This window comes from Antechinus flavipes, chromosome 6, assembly GCF_016432865.1.
Source record: "Antechinus flavipes isolate AdamAnt ecotype Samford, QLD, Australia chromosome 6, AdamAnt_v2, whole genome shotgun sequence".
In the NCBI taxonomy this organism is placed as follows: Eukaryota; Metazoa; Chordata; class Mammalia; order Dasyuromorphia; family Dasyuridae; genus Antechinus; species Antechinus flavipes.
In genome coordinates this window covers 214,300-236,180 of record NC_067403.1, presented here as the reverse complement: position 1 = coordinate 236,180, position 21,881 = coordinate 214,300, and the positions used below count along the sequence as shown (strand labels likewise).

Below are 21,881 nucleotides of genomic sequence, written 5' to 3'. Positions count from 1 at the left end.
ACAAAAGTTTCCAATTATCCCTAAGAGTTTTTGTCAAATGAATGGATGCCCATCAATTGGAGAATGGCTGGGTAAATTGTGATATATGAATGTTATGGAATATTATTGTTCTGTAAGGAATGACCAGCAGGATGAATACAGAGAGGACTGGTGAGACTTACAGGAACTGATGCTAAGTGAAATGAGCAGAACCAGGAGATCATTATATACCTCAACAACGATACTGTTTGAGGATGTATTCTGATGGAAGTGGATCTCTTCAATAAAGAAAGCTAATTCAGTTTCAATTGATCAAGGATAGACAGAAGCAGCTACACCCAAAGAAAGAACACTGGGAAATGAATGTAAACTGCTTGCATTTTTGTTTTTCTTCCCGGGTTATTTCTACCTTCTGAATCCAATTCTCCCTATGCAACAAGAGAACTGTTCGGTTCTGCAAACATATATTGTATCTAGGATATACTGCAACCTATTCAACATGTAAAGGACTGCTTGCCATCTGGGGGAGGGAGTGGAGAGAGGGAGGGGTAAAATCGGAACAAAAGTGAGTGCAAGGAATAATGTTGTAAAAAATTACCCTGGCATGGGTTCTGTCAATAAAAAGCTAATTAATTAATTAATTAATTAATTGATTTTTTAAAGAAAGAGTTTTTGTCAAAAACTGAGGTCTTTGGGTTTGTCAAACACTAGATTACTAGAGTCATTGACAATTTTGTCCCATAAATCTAACCTATTCCAATGATTGACAACTCATTGTTAAGCCAATACCAATTGGTTTTGGTGACCATTGCTTTATAATAGTTTTAGGTCTGGTATAGCTAGGCCCCCTTTACTGAATTTTTTTTTTCATTAATTGCCTTATAATTCTTGACCTTTTCTCCTTCCAGATGAAGTTTATTTTTCGTAGATGTATAAAATAATTTCTTGGGAGTTTGATTGGTATCCCAATGTAGGTAGTACTGAATTTTTTATTACATTTGCTCCGCCTACATTTGAGCACTTGATAGATCTGACTATAGTTTTGTGGAAAGTGTTTTATAAGTGTGTTAAAAAAAGACAGTGTTTTTGCCTTGGCAGGAACTCTCATACATTTAAAAGTTTATTATTATTTTTTTTAACATGGTTACATTCATAAGACTTCTCCTCAGGGTGGATTCTCTGATGGCCAGTAAGAACACTAATTTCTCTAAAAGTCATTCAACCTTGGTTACATTCATAAGGCTTCTTTCTAGTGTGAATTCTCTGATGTCCCATAAAACCTCCCTTGCTTCTAAAAGCCTTTCCACATTGGTTACATTTATAAGGCTTCTCTCCAGTGTGGATTCTCTGATGTCCAATAAAACCTCCCTTGCTTCTAAAAGCCTTTCCACATTGGTTACATTCATAAGGTTTCTCTCCAGTGTGGATTCTCTGATGTCCAATAAGACCTCCCTTATCTCTAAAAGCCTTTCCACAGTGGTTACATTCATAAGGCTTCTCTCCAGTGTGAGTTCTCTGATGTACATTAAGACCTACCTTCCTTCTAAAAGCCTTTCCACATTGGTTACATTCATAAGGTTTTTCGCCAGTGTGGATTCTCTCATGTCCAACAAGAGCTTCCTTTTCTCTAAAAGTGTTTCCACATTGGTTACATACAAAAGGTTTTTCTCCTGTGTGGATTCTCTGATGTCTAGTAAAAGCTTTCCTTTGACTAAAATCTTTGCCACATTGCTGACATTCATAAAGCTTCTCTCCAGTGTGGATTCTCTGATGTCCAGTAAGAACTCGCTTTTCGCTAAAAGTCTTTCCACAGTGGTGACATTCATAAGGTTTCTCACCTGTGTGGATTCTCTGATGTACAGTAAGACTACGTTTATCTCTAAAAGCCTTTCCACAGTGGTTACATTCATAAGGTTTCTCTCCAGTGTGGATTCTGTCATGTCTAATAAGAGCTGTCTTGTGTCTAAAAGCCTTTCCACATTGGTTACATTCGTAAGGCTTTTCTCCAGTGTGGATTCTCTGATGTACAGTAAGATCTATCTTCCTTCTAAAAGCCTTTCCACACTGCTGACATTCACAAAGTTTCTCTCCAGTGTGGATTCTCTGATGTCTAATATGAGATCCCTTTTCTCTAAAATTCTTTCCACACTGGTTACATTCATAAGATTTCTCTCCAGTGTTTGTTTCCTGATGTACAATAAGAGTTCCTTTTTGTCTAAAACCTTTGCTACGCTGCTGACTATCAGAAAGCTTCTCTCCAGCGTGAATTCTCTGATGTACAACGAGACTTTTCTTTTTGATAAAACCTTTTCCACGTTCAGTACATTCACAATGTCTCTCTCTAAGCTGGATTCTCTCATGTGTTGCACAGCTTTCTCTCCAAGTAAAGTCACAGGATCCATCACCCGTGAATCGTTGTTTGGGAGTTTCTAGCACAGAATAGCTTAACTCTGCAGGAGTTTCCTTCATTTGCAATCTGATTTCTCCTTCCAAAATAAAAGAAAAAAAGAAAGAACAGAAAACACCAAACAGTAAAACAAATATAGCCATGATGCAGGCATGTGCGTGTGCGCATGCGCGCACACACACACATACACTCACAAATACATTTATATCCCCTTCCCTCCATCAGCAGAAGAGAAACTCAGTTATCTTCTCTTTTCTTAGAAAAAGAGAAAATTTTTAAATGGGCAGATACAATCATTTTACATCCCATGAATTCACATCCCAAACATGATTTAATTTTTAAGGAGTTTCATGCACAATAAATCTGTGACAACACATAAAGTAGCTTCATTCTCCTTAGGTGCACAACTCAGGTGGGCATCAGCTCAGAATGGCTGAGTGACTTGGCCCAAATCCCAGCCGCTGAGACTAGAATTAACACCCTGTGAATGAGTACCCTCTGCCTATAGCATGTGACAAATTATCTCTACTCAGTTTTTTTCTTTCCCTTTCATTATCTGCATATATTTTCACTCATTTTCATAGACATGACATTTGGTGCATATATATAAAATACTCAAATTGTTTCATGATCGGTCCTGCCTGTAACCATAACAAATTTCCATGCTTATCTCTTCCAATTCTATTTTTTTCTATCACATTATCTGAGATCATATTCAGCAGGCTAACAGTTGTTTTTCATACTTACCTGAGATAGAAATTATTTTGTTCCGACCCATTACTTTTTTTGAGATTAACTATTACTTATTTCTTTTTTTAAAAAAAACTATCATTATATGCCCCTTGCTTATCCTAAGATACACAATTTTTAAAAAATGCATGAAATTACCCACATTTAAAAATGTCTCAAACAGGAAATTGAGTTCATCATTCTGAGATATGGAAGGGTAGTCCAGGCTGCACTATTGTAATCCTTCCCTTTTAAAAGTTCACCAAGTCCTTGAACAGTTGAGGTAAAGATCCAAGGGATTTGACCCAAAAATATCTTAGTGGCACCTAAAGTGAATAAATGTCTGATTTGTTTATAAAGGTAGCTGTCCTCTGGGACCACACAGATGTGCACATTTACAAGTCTTTCAGCCATGATTTCAGTCTATCATGATCGACAATACACGACTGTGGAGGACTGGTCCAGCAAATTCTGGCTGCTTCTAAGAGCAAAAGATTCTTCTGGTTTCTCAACTTGACATCAGATTGTTTCCAGCATTCCAAGACGGTTGGACACTCATATTCAAAAGGCCACAGGCCAGCAAAGTCCCAGAGGGGCTGTCTCTCCCTGGACCAGAGTGGTTCTCTCCCTCCTGGGTTAGCTAGCAACCCCATTCATCCAATCTCTAATAGCCTGGGTCTACATTTTTGCCGCAGTGCTTGAAGGTTTTGTGACTTGCTTTATAGGCCCCAGTGGCTGAGTATTCCAGCAGTATTTGAAGGCAGATTACTTGAACACCATGGTCAGGGGGCAGGGACAGGAGAGGTTATCATGTAAGGACACAAACTTTCTACCAAAGCAGACCTTAAAGTCTGCTCATTGATATATATAAGCTTATTTTCTAATATGAACATTCGATTATGTTATTCTTCTTCTATCTGGCAGATTCACAAAATAATTGGTTGGCTACATGGGTTGGTCATTCAGTAGGATTACATTTGTGATCTTTTCAAAGGTTGTGATTACCTAAATATTAAAAAATAACATAAAGCAATATATGTAATTGGCCCTTGAGTCATTTAGGGCAACATTTGTCATGAGCCAATAGAAATATAATTTTTTTTAAACAGTACTTAGCAATGGCTTTTGACTGGCTAAAGTTTAAAAAATGAATTTCCGTGTTTCTACAGGAGACATGTTTTCTACCTCAAACAGGTATGGCCATGTTCATCATATCTGTTTCAAATTCAGTGGATAGAATGTGGACAGGGCCTTGAATCAGGAAGCCCAAGGTTTTAATCCCACCTCAGAACTTTACACATCAAGTTATAGGACCTCTGTTGGACTCATTTTTTTTCTCTTTAAAATGGGAATAATAATAGTACTTACGTCTTCTGGTTCTCATGAGAATGAAATAAGACAGTGCAGAGCATGACACACAGGGCTGTATAAATGCTAGCTATTTTATTTCACTTTGGATCTTTCCTCCCCTGTTCTGCTCTCCTTCTAAAACTATCATGATCCTCACCAATTAAGCACTTTCAGGAGACTTCCATTGCCCCAAATCCCAACAGTGACTTCTTATAGGATCACAGGTGAGCAAGGGAAGAGACCTACAGGGTCATGGAGTGCAACCCACCCATTTTATAGAGTGTACAGCCAGATTCACTGACTAGCCCTGGACATTGCTGCCAAGAAATATCCAATACAGAATTCCAAGTCTGGTCTTTCTCCCCCAAGTCAGCATTTACTTCAGGGTAACTCACAGAAGCCTCTTGTAACCACAGCTCTCATATACCTGCTTTCACCTGACTTACCTGGTGAGCATTTCCTTAGGCCTTCTTGGTCCAGCATCCACAGTGCTTCCCTTTGCTCAAAATAAGAGATTGTCTCTTCTCTGGGAACTGGAAGCCCTGGGCATGGAAATCAGTAAAAGAAGAAGATGGAGAGAAGTTGGTCACTTAATTCTCCTTAGGGAAAGGATGAGGATCCAGATTTGCTCCAAGCTGAAATTCAGCCCCTGATTTTCAGACATTACTCAGTCAGTGGGGCCTGTAAAGCAAGTCACCCAAGGCAGGATGTGCCCAATATTAGTACAGGTTCCTCTGAGAGAGAGCCAAAGGCCCTTCCTCCCACCTCCTGTCCTGTGAGGCTCCCTTCTGGCAGAAACTTCTGATCCCAAAGGTGGGTTAAAAGAGTTCCTGGGCTGGAGCAGCCTCAGACCTGTTCAAGAGGGACCGTGGACATGACACACATTTTTACAGAAGAAAAGATTCATTCCATAGTTTCCAATATCCAGAAGTTAAAACGAGCCAGTTGTGCAGTGGAGAGTCCATGGCATAGAGTCAGGTGAACTGAGTCTGAATTAAGCCTTGGATAGCTATTAATTGTATACATCTGAGCAAGTCAATTAAACTGTGTTTGTTTTCCTCAATTTCCTCAAATCTCAGATGGAGATAACAATATCGCCTCACTTGAAAAGTTGAGGATAAAGTGATACAATAGTTTATTTTTAATTTATAAGCAAACATTTCAATATCCTAGTGTTTTGAGCCTGAACTTGAAACAAGGTACTAAGTGGAATTGAGGAGACAATGGTTCAATCTAGTTTAGCATTTATTTCATCCTATGGCTATAATGATTAGTGTATACTCAGTGTGGAACATATAAACTAGAAGCTCAGCCTTGCAGGAGATTTTGAGACATTTGGAGAGAAGGCAAACGACTGGTGGCAGGAGCTTAAACTCTCAGAACCAAGGGGAGAAATTCAATCTGATTTTCATTCTTCCTGGTGGCTGGTCTGGACTCCTGCACTTCCCCCACTAAGACCAAGGCCAGACTGAAAGGCTATCCAGAAAGCTGCCCATATCCAGGAAGGAGATAATAAAGGATCTGGATTCTAAGAAAGCTAATCAGGCCCCAGGAAAGGAGACAAGACTTGGAAAGAGACAATAAAGGATTTGGACTTTAACACCTGGCTGTACTCGTGGTGATTACTGAACTGAAAAGGAGGCTGTCCAGAGACCCCAAGAAAACATCAACAGAGAACATTACATTTTAGAGAGAACCTTACATTTTGGCACCTGAACGTGGGACTAAGAATCTTCATCTGTGACCCAGAAATTAGGGTGAGTATAAAAATAGACAAGGAAACTTTGTTAAAGGCTAAAGTAGTACTTCAGCTAAAATGGGACAAATGTTTAGAAAGAAGAAGATTTCTCCACTGCAAGGAAAATCTGTCAAAAGCTTGGTCAGACTTATGAAAAAATAAGGTTTGATTGTAACTTGGGGGCAGATCACTAACTTTTAGAAATAGTACAATACACATCTCCTTGGTTCTCTAAGGAAAAAGAACTGGATCTAGAGGAGTGGAAATTAGTAGGAAAGCAACTATGTCAATACTACAATCATTATGGACCTGACCATTTCCAAAGACACACTTTATACATATAACTTAATACAACTGCTTTAGGAAATTATATAAGTTATAGAATAAGAAGAAAGAAGAAAGAACAGGAAGGGGAGGATCCTGGTAAACTAGGTGAAAAGGATGAAAAATCAGATAAGAATGGGGTTAAGTACAATTCTGAGTATGGTACTTCACAGCAGAAGCCATTAGGGCATTCCCCAACTGCTGACCTATCTCCTTCAATGAACCCTTCATGGATGGAGGGAGGAGGAGGGGGAAGGGGCAGTAACACAATCAACACCACCTATGAAGCAGCCTATGACAAGATTACAAAAAGGTACTGGTTAAGGCTAAAAAAGGAGAGGATATATCTGATTTAATAAATGTATACCCTATGATTGAAGAGCTTGACTCTTCAAGTCAACAATGGAGAAGGTATACTCCTTTTGATCTGGAAAAAAATTAAGGATTTGAAAAAAAGTTGCACTCTTTATGGGGCTACTTCATCTTATGTTAAGATGGTACTAGAGAATTTGGCTTAAGAAATTTTAACCCTCAGTGATTGGAAATCCATAGCGAGGACATGTTTAGAACCTGGACAAAACTTCTTGTGGCTTTCAGAGTATCATGAATTATGTAGGATTCAAGCCCTACGAAACAGGCAAACAGGAGTTAATGTACAAATCACCTTTGACCAATTAGCAGGTGAAGGTCAATATGCAGAGAATACAGCACAGATTAATTTCCCCATAGGAGCATATGAGCACACTGCTAAGGCTGCTATAAAAGCTTGGGGTTCCCTCCTAGGGAAAGATCGAGGTAAAATCTTCACAAAAATAGAACAAGGCCCCAATGAGCCCTTTGCAGATTTCGTGGGACGTTTGCAAACAGCTGTCACAAGAACCATTGGAGAAAATGCAGCTACAGAAATAATGACCAGGCATCCGGTTAAGGAAAATGCTAATGAGGGTTGCAGAAGAATTATATGGGGACTAGACAAAGATGCTCCTTTAGAGGAGATCATAAGGCGCTGTGCTACAGTGGGCACAAGTGCTTATTATACCCAGACTATGATGAACATGGGAAGACAGGGTCCCTTTTGGTAAGGGACTTCTAGAGAAAATCATGAATGTTTTCAGTGTGGAAAAATAGGATGTCTGAGAGCTCAGTGTAGGTACAGAGATAGAGTGAGAGAAAACCCCAAATCCCATATTCAAAATGCAACCGAGACTTCCACTGGGCCTCAGAATGTAGATTGACCCAGGGAAATGAGAGTGGGTCCAGTTTCAAGATATCATACAAAAGACATGTGGGGCATGATGGCAGCCCAGGTTGCACCTTTAGAAGTTCAGGACTCTGATGTGATCAATCAACCAAAAAGCAATCAGATGGCAGAAAGGGATTACAATTGGGGAAAATACAGGCTTTTTTAACCCAACAGAAAGGCAGCGTCCAGTTCCAGCAGCTCCAATGTAACTGCCAGATGAGGAGAAATTTAGAAAGTGGTAAATAAAAGGGACTAGATAGGTTAACTGCTTGGGAGAAAGGGTTTGCCTGTATTTCTACAAATGGAGAAGGAATTAGATGGGTGCCAACGAGTTGTATTCGCCTTGTCCATCAGAGAGAGACAGAAAAAAGAGAAAAACCTCAAAACAAAAAAGAAGACCTAAAAAAATCTGACACTAAAAGAACATGGCTTATAATGAGACTGTTATAGAACTTTAAAACTAGCAGGAATCATTGGATTCCCTGAGATGAAAAATTATTGATGAGACTACTGCAGGACTTCAAAACTTGCGGGAATTATTGAATTCCTGGCACATGAAGTAATGGACAATAGATTCCTTTTGGACTATTTCTAGGGCTTATGGACATGTATAATTCCTCATTTGATTCATGTTATTTGTCACATCATTACTAGCTTGTGTTACTATGTGCTTATGTAACTTATGTAATTATGTGTAATACCTCCCATATTGATGGATTTATGTATACCTGTTTTAATAATGACCCGCTAATCTGATTTGATTTCCCATTTCCTTTGATGTTTTCAGCTCCCTTCCTGAGACACCAGGGAGGGCGTGATCACCTCCTTTTTTAGGGTTCTCACCCCCTTGAGAAGTCAGGGAGGTCATGATCACCTATATTCTAAAAACAAAAGAAAGCAGGAGATGTTACGAGCCAGAACTTGAAACAAGGTACTAAATGGAATTAAGGAGACAGTGGTTAAATCTAATTTAGCATTGATTTAATCCTACAACAAATAATGGTTTCCTAGTGATATAATGACTGATGTATACTCAGTGTAGGGCATATAAGCTAGGAGCCTCAGCCAGGATTTATCCAGAGAGAAGGCAAAAGACTGGTGGCAGAAGCTTAAACTCTCAGAATCAAGGGGAGAAATTCAATTCAATCTTCAATCTTCCTGTTGGTTGGTCTGGACTCCTGTACTTCCCCCCTAAGTCCAAGGCCCGAGTGAAAGGCTCTCCAGAAAGTTGCCCAACCCCAGGAAGGAGAAAATAAAGGATCTGGATTCTAAGAAAGCTAACCAGGCTCCAGGAAAGGAGACAAGACTTGGAAAGAGACAATAAAGGATTTGGACTTTAACCTCTGGCTATACTCGTGGTGATTACTGAACTGAAACGAAGGCTGCTCCCAGAGACCCGAAGAAAACGTCAAGAGAACTTTACATCCTAGTATATTTTAAAAGGTGATTGCATATGAAAGTGTAAATCCACCATGCCCAACTTACTATTCCTTTCACATAGACAAGAAAATTATCAAGTAAAATTTTTCCCTTCACTTTGTCTACACCCACCCTAGAGATGGCTGCCATTGCATAGAAGCAGATACTTAATAATAAACACACAGACACATGTACACACACATACATATGTAAAATTATACTGTCCATATTTCCATTTATCAGTTACAAAGGATAGAATGTGGATAGGGCCTTAAATCAGGAAGAGTGGAATTTTAATCCCACCTCAGAACCTTGCAAATCACACGTACATATGTAAAATTAGGCTATCTATATTTCTATTTATCAGTTTTTTCCTCTGGATGCAAACAGCATCTTTCTTGATTCATCCTCTGTCATGAATTTAGGTACTTAGAATCAGCAAAATAACTTATTTGCTGGAAGCTGTTCTTAAACAGTATTGTTACTGTATTGTAAAGAAAGCATATGGCATAGCCTCTGGCAAACAGCTGGCAGAAATAACTGCTTATTCCCTTCTAGTCCTTTCCCACCCCTTGTCCTGGAATATGAGGGCGATCCAAAGATAGATTAAGGAGAAACTTCCCACATGAGGGACAAGCAGGTGCTTTGGCTACAATTTGATGCCTGTTAAAAAAAAGAATATTCCAAACATTAGACCCATCCAAAAAAAGAACAAGTTGAAAAGAAAAGCTGCCTGAGCAGTTTTCAGAGCTTTGGCGGACAAAATTCATGTCCAGCTAGAGGCTAACCCCTAAGATTAGTTCCATGTTTGAGACGCTTCCCTCGATTTAAACTCTGACCTGGGAATGGGTAAGAGAGAGCTTCAGGAACAACAAAGGACATCCCCAGGTCTTGCCACACATACAAGACCAGCTCTTTCCCTTCTTTTCCCCTCCTCCAAAGCCTGCACACTGGGCAATGAAGACTTGCAATTATCAGGGGAAGTGCTCTTACCCAGGAAGAGAAAGTTCCGGGCGTTCTCCACCATGACCTCCTTGAACAGCTCCTTCTGAGAGGGGTCCAAGAGCCCCCACTCCTCCTGGGTGAAGTCCACAGCCACATCCTTGAATGTCACAACATCCTGCAGCATCAAAAGCCAGAAGATGAGGAGCTAAAATACCCTTCAGAAGTAGAGTCTAATCCCCTCCAATGTACAGGAGAAAATAGAAACACAGAGCGGGGATTTGTTAAAGGGTTTTCCTGGAGCTTCTGGGGAGCTTGGAACAGGAAACCAAGAGAAGGGGAGAGAGACTTAAGGTGGGGAGGGGTGCTGGGCAGGCCCAACGAGAGCAGAGCTGCTCCCTCTGGAATGGAAATTCATGATGAAGTTGTGTGTATGTGTGCGTGTGTCTGTCTATCTGTCTCGGGGCCCAAGATGCCAAGGGTCCAAGGATGCAGTTGGGCAGGGCAGTGTTACTACTGGTTCCCCTGTTTTTATACAGAAATGACCCATACATCAGGCCCTGACAGCTCCAAAGGCCGTCCTCCATGTCTAGGGAAATGACTGTGACTGCTGCTGTTGGTCAGGTCTGGGGATGGACTGCACTCACCTGAGGAGGTCCGAGGCTCCCAGGGCCCATTCCCTCTGGCTCCAGGCTCCCCGTAGAGGTAGCAAAGCAACCAAAGTGACTCCTCTTTCTCAAGTTCCTCCCTTTGGCACCAGGTCTTTATCTCAGAGTCAGCTGCTCCCACCTTGAGGGGGCCACAAAAGTGACAACAGCCAAAGCTCTTATGAACAAAGGTCACAGCTAACCATGGGGGGCTTTCATTGTAAGTCTCTCGGAAAACCCAGTGAAAGCCAGGAGCCCCCAGGAGAGTCCCTCCCTTCTTTCCCTCTGCATAGAAAAGCCCAGCTTCCCCTCATCCTGGCCCCAGGCTGACTGCCTTTGATTTCATGGCCTGGGAGAATGCTGTTTGGGGCCCTGACATTTAAATTGTTGTACTTTCACTCCGATATTGCTGTCTGAGTTTGACCCAATTCCTGGGCCAATCCTAGGTTACTAGAAGAAGCTGGAGAGGGAGAAGCATCCCAGAGGAGGAGAGGACTTTCCCCTGCTTTTCTCATCAGGAGGCAAGCCTATAGGGATTCCTGGTGGAGTGTGATCTCCTCCAGGAGATACAAAGGCCCTGGCCCTGCCCCTGGGGGAGAGACTGCACCTTACAGAACAATGCCGAGAGGGTCAGGATGGGAAAGGGAGGTGGTCTCAAGAAAACTGCTCCCCTTCCTTTGCCCTTCTTCTCCCTTCTCTCTCCATCCTTCTATTGTGGCCTCAGAGGTACAAGGGGCTTGAGATCCCAGATGAGAGGAGCCAAGTCAACCTCCAGGGCTCCTTCCCCCTCCCCCTCCCCCATGTTCCTCTGCCTCCCTACCTCCCCTCCCCCCAAATAACACACACATTATTCTGGACAACAGACTGACTGCTTTGGGGAAGAGGGAGCAAAAGTGGGGAGGTGGAGGATGGGGAGGACTCTGGAATGGAAACCCCAGGAAATGACCAGGGAAAGCCTGAGCCTGGGAGACAAAATCCAGTCTCACATTGAACTCTGAGGGCTCGGAGAGAAGAGGGGCCAGAGAAGCAGGAGGTTTGGAGAACAGGGCTAGGGTCTGGGAGGCAAGACAGATCAATGGAGGTCATGGAAGTAAGGGGGGTGAGAAGTGGTGGACAGCTGAGCCTAGGAAAGAAGGAAGACTGTGCGCTGAGGTATACTAGGAGTTGGGGAGGGATGCTGGGACCTTCTGGTAGGGCTTAGGCAGGAGTAAGGTAGAACAGCAGAATCTCTGAGGAAGAGATGGGATGGGGAGATGGGACAGCTGCGTCCTGAGCAGAAGGCTGAAATTATGGCCAGTCTGAAGTGTGGGAAAGTGAGAGCCAATGGGAAATCTGGGCAAGTTTGGGAAGTGATTCGGAATCTAGAAAAGGTTAAAGGGTGTGGCGGGGTCTCATGCAGGAGGCAGCCTTGGGAGAAAGGTGCGCTCCTAGCAGAGCGCGAGGTCATGTACCCCAAGGTCAAAAGAGGAGACCCAAAGGCAAGGGCACCAGTGGGAGCCGGGAAATATGGGGCATGCTGGCTCAGACCTACCTGGGAGCTGCAAGCACAGGCTTGAGTGCAGGAATGCCGAATGATCCCAGCTCCAAGGGGGAGGGGGAAACAGGGGAGAGCTCTGAGCTCTTGGTGGGGGGGAGAGGAAGGAGAAGAGGAAGGGATCTGGACTCCCAGGGGGGAAGAGGGGAGAGATCTTAGTTCCAAGAGAAAAAGAGAGGAGAGCCCTGAGCTCCCAGGAGGTTAAAGGGGGAGAGATCTGAGCTCTGGGGGGAAAAGGGGAGAGATCCGAGGAGCTCCGGGAAAACCGGCGAAAGACCCGGAGGAGCTCCCAAGGAAAAAAGAGAGATACACTAAAGATCCCAGGGAAGGTAGAGCAGATTCCACAACAGAGAAGGCAAAGGGGGCGGGAAGGCAGAGCGATTTCAGCTCAGACTTCCTTCCTACGGACAGCCCAGTCTGGGAGGATCTTCCTGGTCCTAAGAGTCCCTCCCCGTCCCTCCCCCAGGATGTTGTGCCCTTTCCTCCAATCACACCCAGGGCCTGGACTTCAGGGCTCCCAGTGCTTCTCCCACCTTAGTCCTACCCCCCCCCCCCCCCCCATCGCAAAAAGATCTGCCAAAAACTCCTCCCAGCCCTCCAGAATCCTCCCGCGCCACCCGCCCCGCCCCCAGGCTCTCTGAGAGCTCCTCCTCCCATCCTCCCCCGCTCCTCCCATCCTCCCCCCTTCCTCCCCCCAGCTCCCCTTCCTCCCCGCTTCTGAGCAGAAGTCCTCCAGTATCCCGAACAACGGGAAGTAAATGGCTCTTGGGAGAACGGGAGAAAGTAAATGGCACAGCATCAGTAACTGCAAATCCAGGCTGGATTGTATTGAATTGTGATTCTTTGACTCTCTACAAGCAGAGCAGACCTTAAGGGGCAAAACTGGGCTTATTTCCCAAAGAGATACTAAAGAAGGGAAAGGGACCCGTATGTGCCACAATGTTTATGGCGGCCCTGTTTGTAGTGGCTAGAAGCTGGAAAATGCATGGATGCTCATCAATTGCAGAATGGTTGAATAAATTGTGATATATGAACGTTATGGAATATTATTGTTCTAGACAATTTTCAGATGAAGAAATTGAAACTATTACCACTCACATGAAAGAGTGTTCCAAATCACTTTTGATCAGAGAAATGCAAATTAAGACAACTCTGAGATATCACTACACACCTGTCAGATTGGCTAAGATGACAGGAAAAAATAATGATGAATGTTGGAGGGGATGCGGGAAAACGGGGACACTGATGCATTGTTGGTGGAGTTGTGAACGAATCCAACCATTCTGGAGAGCAATCTGGAATTATGCCCAAAAAGTTATCAAACTGTGCATACCCTTTGATCCAGCAGTGTTTCTATTGGGCTTATACCCCAAAGAGATACTAAAGAAGGGAAAGGGACCTGTATGTGCCAAAATGTTTGTAGCAGCCCTGTTTGTAGTGGCTAGAAACTGGAAAATGAATGGATGCCCATCAATTGGAGAATGGCTGGGTAAATTGTGATATATGAATGTTATGGAATATTATTGCTCTGTAAGGAATGACCAGCAGGATGAATACAGAGAGGCTTGGAGAGACCTACATGGACTGATGCTAAGTGAGATTAGCAGAACCAGGAGATCATTATACACTTCGACAACGATATTGTATGAGGATGTATTCTGATGGAAGTGGACTTCTCTGACAAAGAGACTTAACTGAGTTTCATTGGAGAAATGATGGACAGAAACAGCTACACCCAAAGAAGGAATACTGGGAAATGAATGTGAACTATTTGCATTTTTGATTTTCTTCCCGAGTTATTTTTACCTTCTGAATCCAATTCTCCCTGTGCAGCAGGAGAACTGTTCGATTCTGCAAATATGTATTGTATCTAGGATATACTGCAACATATTTAACATATATAGGACTGCTTGGGGGGGGGAGGAGGGAGGGAGGGAAAAAAGCGAGACATAAGTGATTGCAAGGGATAATGTCGTGTAAAAATTATCCTGGCATGGATTCTATCAATACAAAGTTATTATTAAATAAAATAAAATTAAAAAAAAAGGAATATTATTGTTCTGTAACAGCAGGAGGAATACAGAGAGGACTGGTGAGACTTACAGGAACTGATGTTGAATGAAATGAGCAGAACCAGGAGATCATGATATACTTCAACAACGATACTATATGAGGATCAATTCTGATGGACGTGGCCATCTCTAGCAATGAGATGAACCAAATCAGTTCCAATGGAGCAGTAATGAACTGAAGCTAATTGTACACTATTTCAGAGTCCGATTCTTTTTGTACAGCAAAATAACGGTTTGGTCATGTATGCTTATTGTGAATCTAATTTATATTTTAATATATTTAACATCTACTGGTCATCCTGCCATCTGGGGGAGAGGGTGGGGAGAAGGAAGGGAAAATTGGAACAAAAAGTTTGGCAATTGCCAATGCTGTAAAGTTACCCATACATATAACCTGTAAATAAAAGGCTATTAAAAAAAATTCAGCAGTAAAACAAGGTGATGAGAGAGGTAAGAGCAAGGAAGAAGCATTAAAGGCCATTGGATCAGAATTATTTCCTCCTACACTATAGTTACTACTTGCTCCTCTGGCTATTATTTTATCGGATTTTGATTAATCTCCCCCAAATTCTACTCTCCTTAAACCACTATCATCCTCACTAATTAGTGAGTTAGTAAATCACTCCCTTTAGTTCCTTTATGCAGTCCACAGTGGAGCCCCCAGTGGGTCTCTATCTCACTGTTGCTGTGTTCTCTGCCCCACGGGCTGTGACCTCCATGGGGGGCTCCCTTGAACCTCCTTTTGCTCCTGGTGCTTAGCCCAGAGCCTGGCTTGTAGTGGGCTCTTAAATGTTTGCTGCCCTGAAGAAATGAGCTCATCTTGGATCAACTCATCCCTTTAGGCTCTTTCAGGCCCCTAAATCCCAAACAGTGACATCTTACAGGATCCTAGGTGATCCCTGGAAGGGACCTGCCAGGCCATGGAGTGCAACCTCCTCATTTTACAGACAAGGAAACTTAGATTCCTTGACCAGCCAAGGACACCATTGTAAAGAAATATTGGGAAAAGAGTTTCTAGGCAGTTCTTCCCCAAGTCTAGCACTTACTTCTTGGTAACTGCTAGAACGGTCCTGAAACCACAAGTCTCTTATCACACCTGGTTTCCCTTCCCTCACCTGGAGAGCAGCTCCTCAGCCCTCCTTGGTCCAGCATCCAAGATACTTTCCCACATAAGACATCATATCTTCTCTGGGGCCTGGAACCCCTTGGCAGAGAAACCAGTTAAGGATGAAGAGGGAGAGAAACTTGTCATTTAGTTCTCTACAGGGAAAAGGGGAGGATTCACTCAATTATGTCCACACAGATGAGTCTCTATACTCCCTCATTAGTGATTGTTTAACCCAAAGTAGAATATACCACATTATTCTATTTTTAAAAAATAGCCTTTTATTTTCTAAATCTAAGCAAACATCGTTTTCAGCATTCACCCTTGCAAAACCTGGAGTTTCAAATTATTCTTCCTTCCGTTCCCCCACCCCCTCCTCTGGAAGCAAGCATTCCAATATATGTTAAACATATGCAGTTCTTCTATGCATATTCCCACATTTTTCCTGTTGCACAAGAAAGAAGATCCAAAAGGAAATTCAAGCAAGCAGACAATAATAGAAAAACAACAAACCCTATGTTGTGATCCACTTTCAGTTCCCACAGCCGTCTCTGGTGCAGATGGCTCTCTCCATCCCAAGTCTGTCGGAACTGGTCTGAATCACTTCATTGCTGAAAAGAGCCACAAGCATCACAGCTGACCATCCATAATCTTGTTGTTGCCATGGAGAAGGTTCTCTTGTGCACAATTTGTTCCCATACAAAACCAAGCCCCTTGTCCCAACCCCTGCCTCATATCCTGCTAGACTCTGTTGTGGAAGGAACTCCCAGCCCAACACCTGGACAAAAGAGTGAGATTGTGCCAGAGCAGCCTCAAGCCTGACCAATAGGGACCTTGGCTTTGGTGCAACTTCTCCTTAGAAGGATGGACTCATCCCAAGGTTTTCATTACCTAGAAGTTAAGAGGAGCTGGTAGTGCAATGAATAGAGACCTGGGCAGAGTCAGAAGTGCCAGTCTGGTATGTGTGAGGTAGTAGTGGCTCAGAGTTGTCTTAATTTGCATTTCTCTAATCAGTAATCCAAATCTATTTTTTAAGGACTTGTTTTCTTTGGTATAATTTTCCTCCATCTCCCTAAATCTATTTTTAAGTTGTTTCCTGTGGCCAATTTTTATGCTTCTTTTCTAAGCTTCTGACTTTTTTCTTTTGCAATTCTCCTGTACAATTCTCATTTCTTTTTCCAATTTTTCTTCTCCCTCTTTTATTTGCTTTTTTATTTTATATTTTTTTTACTTTTAAAAATCCATTTTGATCTCTTCTAAGAGAACCTTTTGAGTCCGACTCTTTTTATACAGCAAATTAACTGTTTGGACATGTATACAAATAGTGTATTTAATTTATAATTTAACATATTTAACATGTATTGGTCAAACTGCCATCTGGGGGAAGTGGTGGGAGTAAGGAGGGAAAAAGTTGGAACAAAAGGATTTGCAACTGTCAATGCTGAAAAATTATCTATGCATAAATCTTGTAAATAAAAAGCTATAATAATAATAAAAAAAGAACCTTTTGAGCTTGGGTACAATTCATATACTTTTTGAGGCTTCAGTTGCAGGCCTTTTGACACTGTTCTCCTTTTCTGAGTTTGTGGTCTGGTCTTCCTTGGTACCATCATAGCTTTCCATAGCCATGACTGTTTTTGCTCATTTTTCAAAATTAAGCTCCATTCCCAGGGCACAGGGGACACTGGTTCAATCTCCTGTTGCAGGGGAACAGGGGCCTGTTCTCTGGCTTTTCTGACTGGGGCCAGAGGAGATAGAATTTTCCTATCAGGCCTGATCTACTCTCTTCTGCCAGCATTTAGAATTTGTACTTTGCCTCCTGGGCTGGGGCTGGAGGTTGCCAGTTTTGGCAATTGTCAATGCTATAAAATTACCCATGCATATAACTACTAAATAAAAAGCTATAATAATAATAAAGAAAAAAAAAAGAAATGACAAACAAGATGATTTCAGAAAGGCCTGGAGAGGATTACATGAACTGATGCTGAGTGAAATGAGCAGGACCAGGAGATCATTATATACTTCAACAACAATACTATATGAGGATCAATTCTGATGGACCTGGCCATCTTCAGCAATGAGATGAACCAAATCAGTTCCAAAGGAGCAGTAATGAACTGAACCAGCTACAGTCAGCGAAAGAACTCTGGGAGATGACTATGAATGACTACATAGAATTCCCAATCCCTCTACCTTTGTCTGCCTGCATTTTCGATTTCCTTCACAGGCTAATTGTACACGATTTCTTTTTTTTTTTTTAATTTAATTTTTATTTAATAATGACTTTATATTGACACTCGTTTCTGTTCCGATTTTTTTTTCCTCCCTCCCTCCCTCCGCCCCCTCCTCTAGATGGCAAGCAGTCCTTTATATGTTGAATATGTTGCAGTATATCCTAGATAATTGTACAGTATTTCAAAGTCCAACTCTTTTTGTACAGCAAAATAACTGTTTGGACATGTATACACATATTGTATTTAATTTATACTTTAACATATTTAACAGGTATGGGACTATCTGCCATCTGGGGGAGGGAGTGGGGGAAAGGATGGAAAAAATTGGAACAAAAGGTTTGGCACTTGTCAATGCTGAAAAATTACCCATGCATATAACTTATAAATAAAAAGCTCCGTCCATACATCAAGCACAGGCTGCCATTGTCTCCTCCTGCCCAGCAACACTCCAACTTCATGCTAACGCTCGTATGCCAAGGCCAGGGAGCCAACATCGAACATCCTGGCACCTCGCTGGCCCTGCCAACAGCTGCTCCTTACCCAGGAGCTGGGCACTAACAGCTGCCTTGGGGCCTCCTGCTGATTATATGTCAGCTTCCCACTAGGCCAGCCCTTCAGGGAAAGGAACCTGCCTGCTCCCCGTGGATACCCCCCCAGGGAAGGCAGCAGCGGTCAGTTATGCTCCAAGTATATGCTACCCCCTCACTGGCCAAGCCAGCAACATGAGAGTGACACCCAAGGATGGGCCAGTCAAAGGTAATAGCGTTTCCCGCCCCCCTCCCAATGGGTCAGCTGAATCCCATTTTCTACAGACTCTTGTCTAGTAATCAGCTACAATGCATTTAGGGTTTCCCTCATTGTAATGGGGGATGGGGATGGGGAACTCTGGCTCTTGTTAGAAAGCTACAGGTGTTTTCACTCAGAGACCTTGGGGAGAGGAGGAGTCACTGAACACAGGCAGGTCCAACCCGCCCCTACCTCGCTGCCCGATTCTCCCTTGGTTCTTCTTGCTCTTGTGGTAGTTTAGGGGCTGAAACCTGGGGGTCTAGAGCGACAGAGAACTTGCAGCCTTCTCTGGGGGTTCAGCTCCTTCTCAGACATTTTCAGGTAAGTACATGGTCTAGAGCAGAAAATAAAGCAATGAGACTTGTGTTGGGGAGGGGTATCACTGACTTGCTAGAGTGCCCCAGGAAGGCTCAGCAAAGCTGGCTTACTTTGGTTTCTTCCCTGGAGTCTCAAGGTTTTCCCAGACTGAGCCAATGAGTCTGCAACCTTTCTCGAGTCTGAACAGAGGGGAAGAGAGGGCCGCTGACCCCTGGGGAAAATGAAGAAAGACTTTATGTAGATGGCACTTGAGCTGATCCCTTATGGAGTGCAGTGATTTCCAAGAACAATTCATTAAAAACAAGTTCTTGGAATTAAAATTCTTTGAACTAAACCATGAACAGCAGGGAAGTCTGGGTGGCCAGAGTGTGAGTGATAAGGCTTATTTCATCTTCCAGGTTTTCCTTCTGCGAGTATAGGCCAGTGTTTCAATGAGGTGGTTTCATGTGGGATTAGAAACTCATTCACAATGGTAGGTACACTGTAATCTGGTGATAAAAAGGGCAGAAAACATTTTTGTGTAAAGGGAAATATTGGCGTCAATTATTAAACGCTATGAGATGTTGGGGCTGGTAAAATGATGGCTTATTATTAAAGGATAACAAAAGAGCTTTGTTTTAAAATGTCAAAAAAGCCAGGTCCATCACAGCTGATTGTCCCATCATCTTGCTTTTGCTGTCTGTACCTTTCTCTTGGTTCTACTCTTCACTTAGCATCAGTTCATGTAAGTTTCTCCAGGCCTCTCTGACATCAGCCTTCTGACCATTTCTCATAGAACAATATTCCATTACTTTTATATACTACAACTTATTACCCATGGAGAGGTTTTATAAATAAAAAGCTTTAATAAAATAAAAAAGATAATCATAATAATACTTCCTTATTTTCTCCTTCTGATCAAAAGGTTGGAATGACCCTGAAGATTGATGAGGAACATTGCCTTGAGACAGGATTTGGATTTTATGTAAAAATAAGTGAGTTATAAAGTGAATGCCAGGGAAGATGGCAAGCCAAATAAAGAAGAGAAACATCAAACCAGGAAGGGCAGAATGGAGAATTCGGCCAACATTTTCAGGCAATCGGAATGAAAGAAGTAAGTGGGAGACGTTCTTCAGAAAATTCTGACCACTATTCCATAAATCTTCTGCTTGCATTTTGAGGACTAAGCTTTTATTCTATTTGAGGGTATTGGTTGACAAAGAAACAATATTTCTTCGCAGTGATGATACAGTATCTCCCTCTCTCACCTGTCAGGGTCCCCAGCACCCTATGGTTTTGCAATACCATGAGGTCAAGTGAATAAACCTGTTTGGTGGTTTGTGACAAGATTCCCTGGATGCTTCAGGCCCATGGCTAGTTCTATCAAGATGCTTCTGACAGGGGAGTACAGTGAGCCAAAGGTGGCTACAGTCTGGATTAGGGATCCAACAAATGCTAACAGGGCTGCAACTGTCAGGAAAGTCAGCCCCCTTTGCTGATGAAGGGCAGCTTTAACCAGGGAGGAACTTCAGCTGAGTGATTTTCTGGAAATAGGGACAACTTGAGCATGGTGTAAACAAAATCAGAAAGATCCTCCCAGAAGGGAAGAAGGCAGTAATATAGAGTAGAACCACATAAAAAGGACACACCTGGTGAAGGGAGCAATTTAACAGCCAAGATATGGAGAATAGAAGATGAATGCCAGACAGAGTAAGTACAACTCACAGCATATAGCACCTCCAGATATGGGTGTTTACCTCTGGCATTGCAATAGAACAAGAAGCCTTTTGGAGAATCCCCCATCAACCCAGAAATCTAATAGATACCTTTGCAATTGCCTTTATTACACTTGATCTTAGCCAAAAGGCCGAGAAGCGATTGCAATTGCCTTTATTGTGCACAAAGTTTACAGGTCTGATGTCCGCTTTGTTGGGATCGAGTCCTGCATTGATGACCTTTAAGAGAGCTTGTGGAGTATTATAGAGTTGTATTCAGGCACATCTGTGATCACAGGAACTCTGAATATAGAATTAAAATGAATCTGGAATTACAATGCATGAAATGTAGTGATCCAAGGTGAGGGCACATGTTGCTAATTATGCCCTGGATACAGAGTGAAATGAGTTTCTAAAGAGACCCCTGAGTGTAATGGACCCTCCAAGTAAAGATCTGCAATGCCAGGGATCATAAAACCTCCTACTAAGACCATTAGTTTTGGGTTACTGTGCACCTTTTTCACATGGATAGTTTTTCTTCTAAGGATTACTTTGAGAGTGTGAGGAGAAGGGGGATAGAAGTAATGATATGGGGCACTAGCTGCTTTCTTTACATAAGCTACTGCTCTATGAAGCAGACCAGAACATGTGGCTTCTCAGTCTGGAAAGGTTCAGGAGTTTGGGAACAGGACCACCTACCTAGATTGCAGGTCACCTCCTGGTGACTTGACCTTGCAAATCCCATGGTGTCCTGTAGGTTCTGCCATCTCGTGGGTGGTATTGCCCATTTAGGATGGGATAGGTGGCACCACAAGTACACATCCTTGAATCTGGCTAAAGTGGGAGTGGAGAGCAGGACTCCAAAGAGACCTTTCCACCATGGCTCCAAGGAAGGCTGTGGTGTTCTTTTTCTTCTTTAAAATTATATAAAAATGGTTCTCTCTGGGAGAAAGCAGGTTTCTTAGGGAGGTTTTATGGAGGCAGCCTTAGAATCCATTCAGATCAATAATCACCCAAAATGCAGCCAGGTGATAAAAGTACAAATGTTTATTTTCTCCTTCCAAAATAGCCTGGTTAGTTGAAGCTTATCTCTCTGCTTGATTCCAAGAGCTCTTGCAGATTGTCCTTTGCTTCTGCCTCTGCTTTCTTCAGCCAACAGCTAGCCAAGTGGAAAAATGGAATGGATCTCTCTTGCCCCAGAGAGAGGGCTTCTGGCGTAATTCCGCTGAAATCTGTCCGAGAGCCTCTGTCTGTTTCTTTTATATGAGAGAGAGGAATTGTGGGATACGAGAGAGAGGGATTATGGGTTTTCTCCCATAGTGCTCTCTGACCCTAAGAGCTTCAAGGGAGATGTGAATTC

At 42.6% G+C, this 21,881-nt stretch overlaps 2 protein-coding genes, 1 long non-coding RNA gene and 1 pseudogene across 5 annotated transcripts in view; 1 reads left to right on the top strand and 3 right to left on the bottom strand.

Moving 5' to 3' along the window:
* The window catches only part of LOC127540031 (zinc finger protein 850-like), a 213,103-nt gene that overhangs the window by 23,990 nt on the left and 167,232 nt on the right, over positions 1 to 21,881 (bottom strand). The window lies entirely within an intron of this gene.
* LOC127540044 (uncharacterized) overlaps positions 1 to 21,881 on the top strand; it is a 132,996-nt gene that overhangs the window by 109,184 nt on the left and 1,931 nt on the right. Inside the window, exon 3 of the long non-coding RNA XR_007948088.1 lies at positions 19,732 to 19,920. This is a non-coding gene — a long non-coding RNA (uncharacterized LOC127540044). The remainder of the gene's footprint in view (positions 1 to 19,731; positions 19,921 to 21,881) is intronic.
* On the bottom strand, positions 1,082 to 12,799 carry LOC127540039 (zinc finger protein OZF-like). 3 transcript variants are annotated; one of them, XM_051964566.1, is made up of 6 exons: positions 12,310 to 12,799; positions 10,779 to 10,920; positions 10,183 to 10,309; positions 4,912 to 5,007; positions 1,344 to 2,465; positions 1,082 to 1,259 (listed from the first exon to the last, which is right to left on the bottom strand). In XM_051964566.1, exons 2-6 carry the CDS (start codon positions 10,806 to 10,808, stop codon positions 1,198 to 1,200), a joined length of 1,437 nt encoding a protein of 478 aa, XP_051820526.1. In that variant the 5' UTR covers positions 10,809 to 10,920; positions 12,310 to 12,799; the 3' UTR covers positions 1,082 to 1,197. The 3 variants fall into 3 exon arrangements, with proteins under 3 accessions (XP_051820526.1, XP_051820524.1, XP_051820527.1); XM_051964564.1 differs by having other exon boundaries at positions 1,082 to 2,465; positions 12,310 to 12,778; XM_051964567.1 differs by lacking the exons at positions 10,183 to 10,309; positions 10,779 to 10,920; positions 12,310 to 12,799 and having other exon boundaries at positions 1,082 to 2,465; positions 4,908 to 4,996.
* Positions 20,547 to 20,685, bottom strand: LOC127542184 (uncharacterized; annotated as a pseudogene).

Bases quoted from the DNA above. Each gene is read 5' to 3' on its own strand.
- LOC127540039 (XM_051964564.1), bottom strand. From the start codon at position 10,808: ATGGGCCCTGGGAGCCTCGGACCTCCTCAG. The intron at 5,008-10,182 runs GTAAGAGCACTT...TTCCATGCCCAG, and splicing joins CCGGAACTTTCTCTTCCTGG to GGCTTCCAGTTCCCAGAGAA. The intron at 2,466-4,911 runs GTAAGTCAGGTG...TTATTTTGGAAG, and splicing joins CCTAAGGAAATGCTCACCAG to GAGAAATCAGATTGCAAATG.